Here is a 13953-nt window from a genome sequence, read left to right on the forward strand (position 1 = left end):
TTGCTGGTTTTCCCTTTCGTTTTTGTTCGATTTCCTACTGATCCAGTAACACAGTCCTATATAGTCTAGCATGTAGCTCACACTGTATGCCTCTCACCATGGAATTCATCATTAGCAAAACTGGCCTGTGCCCTGTTCACAGGATTGCATCTACTGATCATGTGCTTAGGTGTTGCAAACTTCAACTTGCTGTAACAGTGCCTCAGTACTTAGTTTCAATTCCTGTGCTTAGCTCATTGTATACCCCTAACAATCAGTTGCCCTCCTCCATGGACCACATTTTGACTACTGCTGCTCTAGTGGGGTTTTCCCTATACTATAAAGGCAGAAAACTAAATCATACTTCCCAAAGTCACTTGCAGCCAGGTCTCTGGATGTGATTTAGATTCCAGCAGTGTGCTAGAGCTGGGTGTAGATTCTGAACTCAGGTCAGGAGGAAGAGAGAAAAGCACCCATTTCACAGGGAAGTTTGTGCCAGAAGTGTGGCTTCCTGCAGCCACAAAAGCAGCTGTATAGGTCAGAGAAATGGCTATGTGATTCTGAGAGCTGCAGTTGTCCTTAGAAGCCTTCTTCTTCAGCCTATCCAGTTATTTTATAAACCACCTAATATCTGGTAATAAATCACATTTTGTGTGATCTACTCAGTTTCTGTTGTCTGCAGAAAGAAAGGCTATACTGTTGAAGATTGATTAGCCAACTGTAAATAGTGGATGGCTTCTATTTTTTGAGTAGTCGAGGGAGTTAGCTCTCCACCAGTGGTCTCAAATTTCAGTGTGCTTATGGATCACCTGAGAATGTAGTTAAAATACAGATTCTGACTCAGTAGTGTAACCTGGGGGTCTGAGACTCTGCACGTCTAACAGGCTCCCAGTTAATGGCCATGGTGTTGGTCCACAGACCAAACTTCTAGTAGCAAAATTCTAGGTCAGACTAAGCCTTCAGGAATAACTTCCACCTCCAGAGCTCCTGACTACAGATGTTAGGCTTCAGCAAGATAATGAGAAACTATTCTGATCCCTTTTATTACTTTCCCTGGATTAGAAACAGTGGGCCTGTGGTGATTTCCAAGCATAACTACTATGACTCCTTTTTTCTCTTTTGCCTTATTAGAACAAAAAGAGAGAAAGGTTTTTTTTTTCATATATCGATATCTATTTATCTATCAGTAAAGAGGAGATACGAGAAAGAAGGGATTAAACAAGTCGGTTCTAAGCAAAGAGACTACAAATGGGGGATTTACAGATGTCACTTTTGGGCCACCTCAATGCATATAGTCAACCTACCTATTTGTAAGGGATACACATTTTTTTTTTAACATCTTTTTTGGAGTATAATTGCTTTACAATGGTGTGTTAGTTTCTGCTTTATAACAAAATGAATCAGCTATACATACACATATATCGCCGTATCTCCTCCCTCTTGTGTCTCCCTCCTACCCTTCCTATCCCACCCCTCTGGGTGGTCACAGAACACCGAGCTGATCTCCCTGTGCTATGCGGCTGCTTCCCACTAGCTATCTATTTTACATTTGGTAGTGTATATATGTCCATACCACTAGGGACACACATTTCTTGCCAATAACTTATGACATTGTATTTTCAGTCTACTATTTCATCTGCTTTCCGTGAGAAGGAAAAATTGTCAGATGGTGCCATTTGGGGAGGGATGGTTCAGGCCACATTTCGAGACTTTTCCTGAGCTTCAACCTTACCACCTAGGTCCTGAGTGAATTCGCTTCACAGAGACACAGAAGAGAGATGGGAGATGGGATTCCACATGGCAAATAGTGTAGACAAAAGTGGGTAGATAGAAGCAGGCCACTGTTATCTGGGGACAGTAAGGAGACTGCACAGAATTGCAGGCTACTGGGGAGGAAGACTAAAAATTAATTTTGGCTGAGTGACCAGAGAGAGGGCCGTGGAAGCAGTGACAGATTATAGAGAGCTTCAATTACCAGAAAGGAAAGTTTGGATTTGATCTTAAGGAAATGAGAGTCCTGGAGAGTTTCTATTTAAGAAGCTAAAAATGATAATGGTATTTTGGGAGGCTAATTAGGCTACCTTCAGAAAGAAGGTATATTTTGTCAGGTGTTATGATTATTAAATGGACTACAGAAGTAATTTTAGGAAAAAAGATTTGAAACAGCACTTTATTTTTGTGTAGTATAACTTATCAAAAAAGAAACAAAATGTAATCTACAGTATACTAGTTTTAACCTTGCCCTAAAATAAAAAATGTTAAATATATTGGATAATCGGAGTTTAAAAGTAACTGTCAAAAGTTTGTGCTCTGTTAACTTTCAAAATAAAGTCTCTTTAAAGACAAATATTAAAGTTTGCTCTCCATTTGTTTTTTTCTTTTCTTTTTTATTTATTTTTAACATCGTTATTGGAGTATAATTGCTTTACAATGGTGTGTTAGTTTCTGCTTTATAGCAAAGTGAATCAGTTATACATATACATATGTCCCCATATCTCTTCCCTCTTGCGTCTCCCTCCCTTCCACCCTCCCTATCCCACCCCTCTAGGTGGTCACAAAGCACCGAGCTGATCTCCTTGTGATATGCGGCTGCTTCCCACTAGCTATCGATTTTACGTTTGGTAGTGTATATATGTCCATGCCACTCTCTCACTTTGTCCCAGCTTACCCTTCCCCCTCCCCGTGTCACCAACTCCATTCTCTTGTAGGTCTGCATCTTTATTCCCGTCTTGCCCCTAGGTTCTTCGTGACCACTTTTTTTTTTTTTTAGATTCCATATATATGTGTTAGCATACGGTATTTGTTTTTCTCTTCTGACTCACTTCACCCTGTATGACAGGCTCTAGATCCATCCACCTAACTACAAGTAACTCAATGTCGTTTCTTTTTATGGCTGAGTAATATTCCATTGTATGTATGTGCCACATCTTCTTTATCCATTCATCTGTTGATGGACACTTAGGTTGCTTCCATGTCCTGTCTATTGTAAATAGAGCTGCAATGAACATTATGGTACATGACTCTTTTTGAATTATGGTTTCCTCAGGGTATATGCCCAGTAGTGGGATTGCTGGGTCATATGGTAGTTCTATTTTCAGTTTTTTAAGGAACCTCCATACTGTTCTCAATAGTGGCTGTATCAATTTACATTCCCACCAGCAGTGCAAGAGGGTTCCCTTTTCTCCACACCCTCTCCAGCATTTATTGTCTGTAGATTTTTTGATGATGGCCATTCTGACCAGTGTGAGATGATATCTCATTGTAGTTTTGATTTACATTTCTCTAATGATTAATGATGATGAGCATTCTTTCATGTGTTTGTTGGCAATCTGTATATCCTCTATATCTTCTTTGGAGAAAGGTCTATTTAGGTCTTCTGCCCATTTTTGGACTGGGTTGTTTGTTTTTCTGATGCTGAGCTACATGAGCTCCTTGTAAATTTTGAAGATTAATCCTTTGTCAGTTGCTTCATTTGCAAATATTTTCTCCCATTCTGTCTTTTCGTCTTGTTTACGGTTTCCTTTGCTGTGCAAAAACTTTTACATTCCATTAGGTCCCATTTGTTTACTTTTGTTTTTTTTTCCATTTCTCTAGGAGGTTGCTGTGATTTATGTCATAGAGAGTTCTGCCTGTGTTTTCCTCTGGGAGTTTGATAGTGTCTGGCCTTACATTTAAGTCTTTAATCCATTTTGAGTTTATTTTTGTGTATGGTATTAAGGAGTGTTCTAATTTCATTCTTTTACATGTAGCTGTCCAGTTTTCCCAGCACCACTTATTGAAGAGACTGACTTTTCTCCATTGTATGTTCTTGCCTCCTTTATCAAAGATAAGGTGACTGTATGAGCATGGGTTTATCTCTGGGCTTTCCATCCTGTTCCATTGACCTATATTTCTGTTTTTGTGCCAGTACTATACTGTTTTGATTACTGTAGCTTTGTAGTATAGTCTGAAGTCAGGGAGCCTGATTCCTCCAGCTCCGTTTTTCGTTCTCAAGATTGCTTTGGCTATTCGGGGTCTTTTGTGTTTCCATACAAATTGTGAAAATTTTTGTTCTAGTTCTGTAAAAAATGCCAGTGGTGGTTTCATAGGGGTTGCATTGAATCTGTAGATTGCTTTGGGTAGTACCATGATTTTCTCAATGTTGATTCTTCCTATCCAAGAACATGGTCTATCTCTGCATCTATTTGTATCATCTTTAATTTCTTTCATCAGTGTCTTATAATTTTCTGCATACAGGTCTTTTGTCTCCTTAGGTAGGTTTATTCCTAGATATTTTATTCTTTTTGTTGCAATGGTAAATGGGAGTGTTTTCTTGATTTCACTTTCAGACTTCTCATCATTAAAGTATAGAAATGCCAGAGATTTCTGTGCATAAATTTTGTATCCTGCTGCTTTACCAAATTCATTGATTAGCACTAGTAGTTTTCTAGTAGCATCTTTAGGATTCTCTATGTATAGTATCATGTCATCTGCAAACAGTGACAGCTTTACTTCTTCTTTTCCGATTTGGATTCCTTTTATTTCCTTTTCTTCTCTGATTGCTGTGGCTAAAACTTCCAAAACTATGTTGAATAAGAGTGGTGAGAGTTGGCAACCTTGTCTTGTTCCTGATCTTAGTGGAAATGCTTTCAGTTTTCACCATTGAGGCCGATGTTGGCTGTGGGTTTGTCATATATGGCCTCTATTATGTTGAGGAAAGTTCCCTCTATGCCTACTTTCTGCAGGGTTTTTATCCTAAATGGGTGTTGAATTTTGTTGAAAGCTCTTTCTGCATCTGTTGAGATGATCATATGGTTTTTCTCCTTCAGTTTTTTAATATGGTGTATCACGTTGATTGATTTGCGTATACTGAAGAATCACTGCATTCCTGGGATAAACCCCACTTGATCATGGTGTATGATCCTTTTAATGTGCTGTTGGATTCTATTTGCTAGTATTTTGTTGAGGATTTTTGCATCTATGTTCATCAGTGATATTGGCCTGTAGTTTTCTTTCTTTGTGACATCTTTATCTGGTTTTCGTATCAGGGTGATGGTGGCGTCATAGAATGAGATTGGGAGTGTTCTTCCTTCTGCTATATTTTGAAAGAGTTTGAGAAGGATAGGTGTTAGCTCTTCTCTAAATGTTTGATAGAATTAGCCTGTGAAGCCATCTGGTCCTGGACTTCTGTTTGTTGGAAGAGTTTTAATCACAGTTTCAATTTCAGTGCTTGTGATTAGTCTGTTCATATTTTCTATTTCTTCCTGATTCCGTTTTGGAAGGTTGTTCATTTGTAAGAATTTGTCCATTTCTTCCAGGTTGTCCATTTTATTGGCATAGAGTTGTTCGCAGTAATCTCTCATGATCCTTTGTATTTCTGCAGTGTCAGTTGTTACTTCTCCTTTTTCATTTCTAATTCTATTGATTTGAGTTTTCTCCCTTTTTTTTTTTTTTTTCTTGTTGAGTCTGGCTAGTGGTTTATCAATTTTGTTTATCTTCTCAAAGAACCAGCTTTTAGTTTTATTGATCTTTGCCATCATTTCCTTCATCTCTTTTTCATTTATTTCTGATCTGATCTTTATGATTTTTTTCCTTCTTCTAACTTTGGGGTTTTTTTGTTCTTCTTTCTCTATTGCTTTAGGTGTAAGGTTAGGTTGTTTATTTGAGATGTTTCTTGTCTCTTAAGGTAGGATTGTATTGCTATGAAATTCCCTCTTAGAGCTAATTTTGCTGCATCTCATAGGTTTTGGGTCATCATGTTGTCATTGTCATTTGTTTCTAGGTATTTTTTGATTTCCTCTTTGATTTCTTCAGTGATCACTTCGTTATTAAGTAGTGTATTGTTTAGCCTCCATGTGTTTGTATTTTTTACAGATATTTTCCTGTACTTGATATCTAGTCTCATAGCATTGTGGTTGGAAAAGATACTTGATACTATTTCAGTTTTCTTAAATTTACCAAGGTTTGATTTGTGACCCAAGATATGATCTATCCTGGAGAATGTTCCATGAGCACTTGAGAAGAAAGTGTATTCTGTTGTTTTGGGATGGAATGTCCTATAAATATCAATTAATTCTGTCTTGTTTAATGTATCATATAAAGCTTGTGTTTCCTTAATTATTTTCATTTTGGATGATCTGTCCATTGGTGAAAGTTGGGTGTGAAAGTCCCCTACTATGATTGTGTTACTGTCGATTTCCCCTTTTTGGGCTGTTAGTATTTGCTTTATGTATTGAGGTGCTCCTATGTTGGGTGCATAAATATTTACAACTGTTGTATCTTCTTCTTGGATTGATCCCTTGATCATTATGTAGTGTCCTTTTGTGTCTCTTGTAACAGTCTTTATTTTAAAGTCTATTTTCTCTGATATGAGAATTGCTACTCCAGCTTTCTTTTGATTTCCATTTGCATGGAATATCTTTTTCCATTCCCTCACTTTCAGTTTGTATGTGTCCCTAGGTCTGAAGTGGGTCTCTTGTAGACAGCATATACATGGGTCTTGTTTTTGTATCCATTCAGCCAGTCTATGTCTTTGGTTGGAGCATTTAATCCATTTACATTTAAGGTAATTATCACTATATATGTTCCTATTCCCATTTTCTTAATTGTTTTGGGTTTGTTATTGTAGGTCTTTTCCTTCTCTTGTGTTTCCTGCCTAGTGAAGTTCCTTTAGCGTTTGTTATAAAGCTGGTTTGGTGGTGCTGAATTCTTCTAGCTTTTGCTTGTCTGTAAAGGTTTTAAATGCTCCATCAAATCTGAATGAGATCCTTGCTGGGTAGAGTAATCTTGGTTGTAGGTTCTTCTCCTTCATCACTTTAAATATGTCCTGCCACTCCCTTCTGACTTGCAGTTTCTGCTAAAAGATCAGCTGTTAACCTTATGGGGATTCCCTTGTGTGTTGTTTTGTTGTTTTTCCCTTGCTGCTTTTAATATGTTTTCTTTGTATTTAATTTTTAATAGTTTGATTAATATGTGTGTTGGCATGTTTCTCCTTGGATTTATCCTGTATGGGACTCTCTGTGCTTCTGGGAATTGATTAACTATTTCCTTTCCCATATTAGGGATGTTTTCAACTATAATCTCTTCAAATATTTTCTCAGTCCCTTTCTTTTTCTCTTCTTCTCCTGGGACCCCTATAATTCGAATGTTGGTGCCTTGGTCTCTGAGACTGTCCTCAATTCTTTTCATTCTTTTTTGTTTATTCTGCTCTGTGGTGGTTATTTCCACTATTTTATCTTCCAGGTCGCTCATCCGTTCTTCTGCCTCAGTTATTCTGCTTCTGATCCCTTCTAGAGAATTTTTAATTTCATTTATTGTATTGTTCATCATTGTTTGTTTTCTCTTTACTTCTTCTAGGTCCTTATTAAACATTTCTTGAATTTTCTGCATGCTATTTGCAAGATTCTGGATCATCTTTACTATCATTCTGAATTCTTTTTCAGGTAGACTGCCTATTTCCTCTTCATTTGTTAGGTCTGGTGAGTTTTTACCTTGCTCCTTCATCTGCTGTGTGTTTTTCTGTCTTCTCATTTTCCTTATCTGACTGTTTTTGGGGTCTCCTTTTTGCAGGCTGCAGGTTCATAGTTCCTGTTGTTTTTGGTGTCTGTCCCCAGTGGCTAAGTTTGGTTCAGTGGGTTGTGTAGGCTTCCTGGTGGAGGGGACTAGTGCCTGTGTTCTGGTGAATGAGGCTGGATCTTGTTTTTCTGGTGGGCAGGTCCATGTCTGGTGGTGTGTTTTGGAGTGTCTGTGGCCTTATTATGATTTTAGGCAGCCTCTCTGCTAATGGGTGTGGTTGTGTTGCTGTCTTGCTAGTTGTTTGGCATAGGGTTTCCAGCACTGTAGCTTGCAGGTTCTTGAGTGGAGCTGGGTCTTGGCGTTGAGATGGAGCTCTCTGGGAGATTTTTGCTGTTTCATATTACGTGGAGCTGGGAGCTGTCTAGTGGACCAATGTTCTGAACTGTGCTCTCCCACCTCAGAGGCACAGCCGTGACACCTGGCTGGAGCATCAAGAGCCTGTCATCCACATGGCTCAGAATAAAAGGGAGAAAAAAAGAAAGAATGAAAGAAAAAGATAAAATAAAATAAAATAGTTATTAAAATAAAAAATAATTATCAAAAAAATTTTTTAAGTAACAAAAGAATGAAAGAAAGAAGAGAGCAGCCAAACCAAAAAACAAATCCACCAATGATAACAAGCTCTAAAAAGTATACTAAAAAAAGAAGAAAAGAAAAAAAAACAGAACACTAGGACAAATGGTAAAAGCAAAGCTATACAGACAAAATCACACACAGAAGCATACACATACACACTCACAAAAAGAGAAGAAGGGGAAAATATATATGTATCGTTGCTCCCAAAGTCCACCTCCTCAATTTGGGATGATTCGTTGTCTATTCAGGTATTCCACAGATGCAGGTACATCAAGTTAATTGTGGAGATTTAATCTGCTGCTTCTGAGGCTGCTGGGAGAGATTTCCCTTTCTCTTCTTTGTTTGCACAGCTACTGGGGTTCAGCTTTGGATTTGGCCCCGCCTCTGCGTGTAGGTTGCCTGAGGGTGTCTGTTGTTCGCTCAGACAGGACAGGGTTAAAGGAGCAGCTGACTGGGGGGCTCTGGCTCACTCAGGCCTGGGGGAGGGAGGGGTACGGATGTGGGGCGAGCCTGTGGCAGCAGAGGCCGACATGACATTGCACCAACCTGAGGCATGCTGTGCGTTCTCCCGGGGAAGTTGTCCCTGGATCCTGGGACCCTGGCAGTGGCGGGCTGCACAGGCTCCCCAGAAGGGGGTTGTGGAGAGTGACCTGTGCTCGCACACAGGCTTCTTGGTGGCTGCAGCGGCAGCCTTAGCGTCTCATGTCCGTCTCTGGGGGCCGCTAACCCCTTCAGGCTGTGTTCATGCAGCCAACCCCAGTCCTCTACCTGGGATCCGACCTCCGAAGCCCGAGCCTCGACTCCCAGCCCCACCCGCCCCGGCGGGTGAGCAGACCAGCCTCTCGGGCTGGTGTGTGCCGGTGGGCACTGATCCTCTGTGCGGGAATCTCTCCACTTTGCCCTCCGCACCCCTGTTGCTGCGCTCTCCTCCGCGGCTCCGAAGCTCCCCCTGCTCTGCCACCCGCAGTCTCCTCCTGCGAAGGGGCTTCCTAGTGTGTGGAAACCTTTCCTCCTTCACAGCTCCCTCCCACTGGTGCAGGTCCCGTCCCTATTCTTTTGTCTCTGTTTTTTCTTTTGCCCTACCCAGGTACGTGGGGAGTTTCTTGCCTTTTGGGAGGTCTGAGGTCTTCTGCCAGCGTTCAGTAGGTGTTCTGTAGGAGTTGTTCCACACGTAGATGTATTTCTGATGTATTTGTGGGGAGGAAGGTGATCTCCGTGTCTTACTCTTCTGCCATCTTGAAGCTCCTGCTCTCCACTTTTTCATTTTTTTTTTTTAGTCTGATTCCTCTGTGTCTGATACAAGGTGATTAAGTAATATCTGCTTTTGTCTCAAAGCCAGACTTTTGTTCTGTCAGTCTTAGCCATCTGGGCTATCCTGAATGTACCACATAAATGAAAAGGAAACTGTCACAGTGACCATCACATCTTCTACCAGGCTGCCCTTGCAGAAGCACAGCCTATGCCTTTGACCTCCAGAGGGGCATGTTCTCAGGAAAACCATAATGAACCAAAATGGATAGTTCCCCTAAGCTCTCTAGTGTCACCTTTTTGCATGGCCAGAATAAAGGAGAAAATGGTTGAGGGTGGCAGCTGAATAATTTAGTAAGCATGGGTGATTTGGTGATCCTATTTAGTCCAACTAACAATTACAAAATGAAATTAATATGCATCACAATGTTCATGGACCTACCAAAGTCCACTGTAAGGCCATGTGTGAGTTATTCAGGCCTAAAATGAGCCCCAGTGTGTGAGCCCTCAGCTACTCCTGTGGCCTTGGCTTTGAACTCTGTTCTGCTCATGACTTTTAAAAGTATACAAGCCATCCAGAACTTTCAACTAAACCCTGATCCTTAATTCTGGATCTGTCTACTAGACATTTCTGCATGTTGGATATGTACTGGATGTGTCCATATCTAATCAAGATAATAATGTTGAACTCAATTATCAACTGCCAGGAACTTGCTTTTTATTCCATGTTCTCCATTTCAAAGAATTGCAGTGATGCTCACCAGATTGCCAAAGCTAGAAACTTCCAAGTTATTTAATGACTCCTTCCTCTCTTTTAACCCTTCAACTATCCATCAGGTTGTATAGTTTCTAACTCCCCTTTTTATAGTTTGTAACCCCTTTTAATTTCTACTGCCATTGCCTTTGTTCATACTTTGATAAGCCTCATAAGCAGAAAGATCTAGTTAGAATCCTAGTCCTGCTACTTTATCTAGACTTAAGTGAGACATTTAGATTCCATTTCCTTATCTTAAAAAAAAAAAAAGATGGATCTCCATCTTACAGAATAGTTTTAAGGATTACATGAGATACTCTAAGTAAAACTTAATACAGTACATGGTTCACACTAGACATTCAATGATGATTAATCTCATCTTCATAATCATACCTCACTCAGTTTGAGCAGTGTCTGGCACACAGTAAGCACTCAATATATATTTACTATAAATATTAATGTCATAATCATCATCGTCATCATCATAGTTAGCTTGCTTCTGATCTTATACCCTGTTATTCTGTCCTGCACCCTACTATTGGAATTTATATAAAATACAAATATCATGTCCTTCATGCTCCACAGCTTTGAATGGTTCTCTCACTCAGAGGAGGTGCTTTTCTAGATCTACATAACTGCCCTTGATCTGACCTAGGCTTCAGTTCCACTCTTATTTCCGCTGCTCAACAAAAACTCCTTACACTGGGGCCAAGGAAAAATCTATATTTCCCCCACCCACCAACAAACAAAGAAAAGACTTTTATTCCATATTTCCATTGATTACCGTCACTCAATATGAAAACTTCGTAGTAATGTACTACTTCGTATAGCCTTCTGTGCCTCCCCAAGCAGAATTATATGCTCCCAATTTAATTACTATAATCTTGTCTTTGTACTTCTAAAGCCTAATATGTAGAGTTACTTGATTCACATTTGCTGAAATAATGGTATTGGAAAATTAAAGGAAAAACAAACTATAGATAGACAGATAAGTAGGTAGCTATGTTATATACATCACATATATTAAAAACTGTATAATCATATAACTTAATACTGTTCTCATGTTTATGCTGCTGATTTCTCATATGTAGGACCTGTATTAAAAACATGTATCAGGAAAATGTATTTGTTTTGACTTTTCCATAATTACTAAGTCCTCCTTAGAGCAAGTAGCACATTTGCAAAGTGCTAGGGTGGTACGAATCCTGGGGCTGTGAAATAGTGAAACTATTGGATTCACAATGTGCCAGTAACCTTGGCACTGGCCTCAGCTACAGCAGTTGCTCTAACAAACAGATTTATAGTCAGTTTAAACTGTGAGAAGCAGTAGGGCAAAGTGATTAAGAAAATGGGCTCTGATTTTAGAAAATCCAAGTTCAAATTTTAGTTCCCTACTTACACATTCCTATATGATCTTAAACACATTCCCTAACCTTTCAGAGACTCCTTCCCTGTAAAATGGAAATGATAATGGTACCCACATAAAAGAATTATTGGAAGCATTAAATGAGGTAATATGAATTAAGTTTTAAACTTAGGCTGTGCAGACTTTCAGCTACACAAGACACACAAGACTGCTGTCTGGCATCAGTCTACTTAGAAAGATAAAGAACTTGTCATCATTGTAGCAACAGACATTCCTCATCTGGTGGTAATTCTTCTAGAAATCAATGCAGCACAATTCAGATGGAAGAAGATAAATCTACATCTGGCAAGTCCAAGAGTTGCCTTGGCTTAAAAGTCTCAGGCCCCACAGGCGCCGATATCTCTTGAAGTGATCCCGTAGTCATAGACTGCAAAGTCCACACAAAAAACAAGCCCTATTCCAAGAGCTGACACATTCAGCCAAGCCCAAAGTTGTGGCTGCCTACCAGGTAGTTTTAGTTTCTCCAGAGCAAATGGAATTTATCAAAATTGATCATTGTATCATAAATAATATTATCTGGTAACATAGCTGATATTTCAGCTTTCATCAGGTTACCAGGTAACTGTAACTGGAGGTATTTAACTGATGGTCAAATTCTCCACAAAAGATTAAAAGGGATTGTTAATTCTCTGCCTCTACATAGAATATGGACTTGGTAAGTAATACACAGAGGATAACATATGCATATATGTATATGAATACAATCTCATGAAGGATTAGAAATGTATCTAAGAGGAAATTAACATGGAGAGTTTTGTAAAAAAGGAGTTATAGAGGTCATCATTTGGTCATTATTTTGCCTGATTTTCCTGGATAAACTCACAAGTGTTAGAGTGAAAACTTGTTCATCACAGAGAAAGTTTTGTTCTAAGGTTAGTGTTGTACCTAATACATCATTAACACTCAATATATGACATTTGAGTAAAACTGGGATTCTGGTCCTCTCTGTTGTTATAAGAAGAACAGAGCTGACTCACAGGGCTCTTTTACTGCCACTCTCAGATGATTCTCCTGCCCAGACCTCTCAGCTCAGACAAATTGACTTTGACATATTGAGCTCTAATTGTCTCCTAGGAATGCAATTTTCATACACATGCCAGTAGAATTAAAAAGATTGTATGTGAGTTGTTATATTAAAATGGACCTGCCTCTCTGTATGGTTGGTTATCATAGTTAAATATAGCACCTGAATGATGAGACAGAATTATCAGTGAACTCTCCCACTGGAACAGATGCCCTATCGTGGCAGCATGCCTCCTGTGTCTTGTAAACGTGAGCTACTAGTTGCTGAGAATGGGCAGGAGTTCAACTAAGAATCAACGCAAGGCCATCCAATTCCAGGAAAACCCCTCAAAGTGCATATGCCCGTAGTTGATGACATTTGTAACATCATCTTCGTATGTAGACATTACAATTTAGAATTCAACATCCCTCTAATTCAAGGAGGATTAGATAGATACGGATTTGAACATAAATACTTTACTGATGAATTAAAGATCTATTTAGAGGATATCTCTACAGTAATATAGCTTAAATAGATTTATATTTATGCTTACAATGTATTTAATTAATATACTCATATGTATACCTTACATTAAAGTATGAACTGGAAAAGTTGATGTATTTGAATAAACATACATTGTAATTGACAGCTAATGTTTCAAACAGTATTAAAAATAATATTAAGCATAAATTAAATGACTTTTTCTGTTCAATATTGTATTAGTTATCCAGGCATGTTTATTTAAATCACTAAATGGAAATTATCATATGTTAACAGTTCTTGGTTCCTCATTTTCTAAATAAAGACAAATCTGGAATGAGTAAAATGAACAATATGGTAAACTTAGTTTCAGCTAATTTTGCATAACCCGTTTATTTTCTATTTCCTATGAGCGGTTTAACAACTCTTACAAAATAGGAAGAAATGCAAATGTTAGCTTTGAGTCTAACAGCTTTTACACATCGTAAATGTTGATATCTTTTTAATGAAATTGGAATTGTACCTCCAAGTAGAAATAAAAATGTCCAAGCTGATTTCACTCTGGCGTGTAGAAGACAAAGTTCATGCCTGCCTGTGAGTCTGTGATGAGAATATTGATGCTCTTTTGCAGCTTTTGCCAACAAGAGAAGCTGCCGCTGACCTTCCAGGCCTGTGTGATCACCAAAGAGTGCCAGGTGTCAGAGTGGTCTGAGTGGAGCCCCTGCTCAAAAACATGCCATGATATGGCATCCCCTAAAGGCACCCGTGTGAGGACGCGGCTCATCAGGCAGTTTCCTATTGGCAGTGAGAAGGAGTGTCCAGAACTTGAGGAAAAAGAACCCTGTGTGTCTCAAGGAGATGGAGTTGCCCCCTGTGCCATGTGAGTAAATAAAGGATGGTGGCATCTGCTGCCCTTTCTGCCCAAACTGCATG

At 39.1% G+C, this 13953-nt stretch overlaps 1 protein-coding gene across 1 annotated transcript in view; it reads left to right on the forward strand.

The window, feature by feature from the left end:
* Nucleotides 1-13953, forward strand: part of THSD7A (thrombospondin type 1 domain containing 7A) — a 449328-nt gene that overhangs the window by 222253 nt on the left and 213122 nt on the right. Inside the window, exon 3 of the mRNA XM_065883756.1 lies at nt 13652-13900. Coding sequence (XP_065739828.1) covers nt 13652-13900 — 249 coding nt within the window. The remainder of the gene's footprint in view (nt 1-13651; nt 13901-13953) is intronic.

Source organism: Phocoena phocoena, chromosome 9 (assembly GCF_963924675.1).
Source record: "Phocoena phocoena chromosome 9, mPhoPho1.1, whole genome shotgun sequence".
NCBI lineage: Eukaryota > Metazoa > Chordata > Mammalia > Artiodactyla > Phocoenidae > Phocoena > Phocoena phocoena.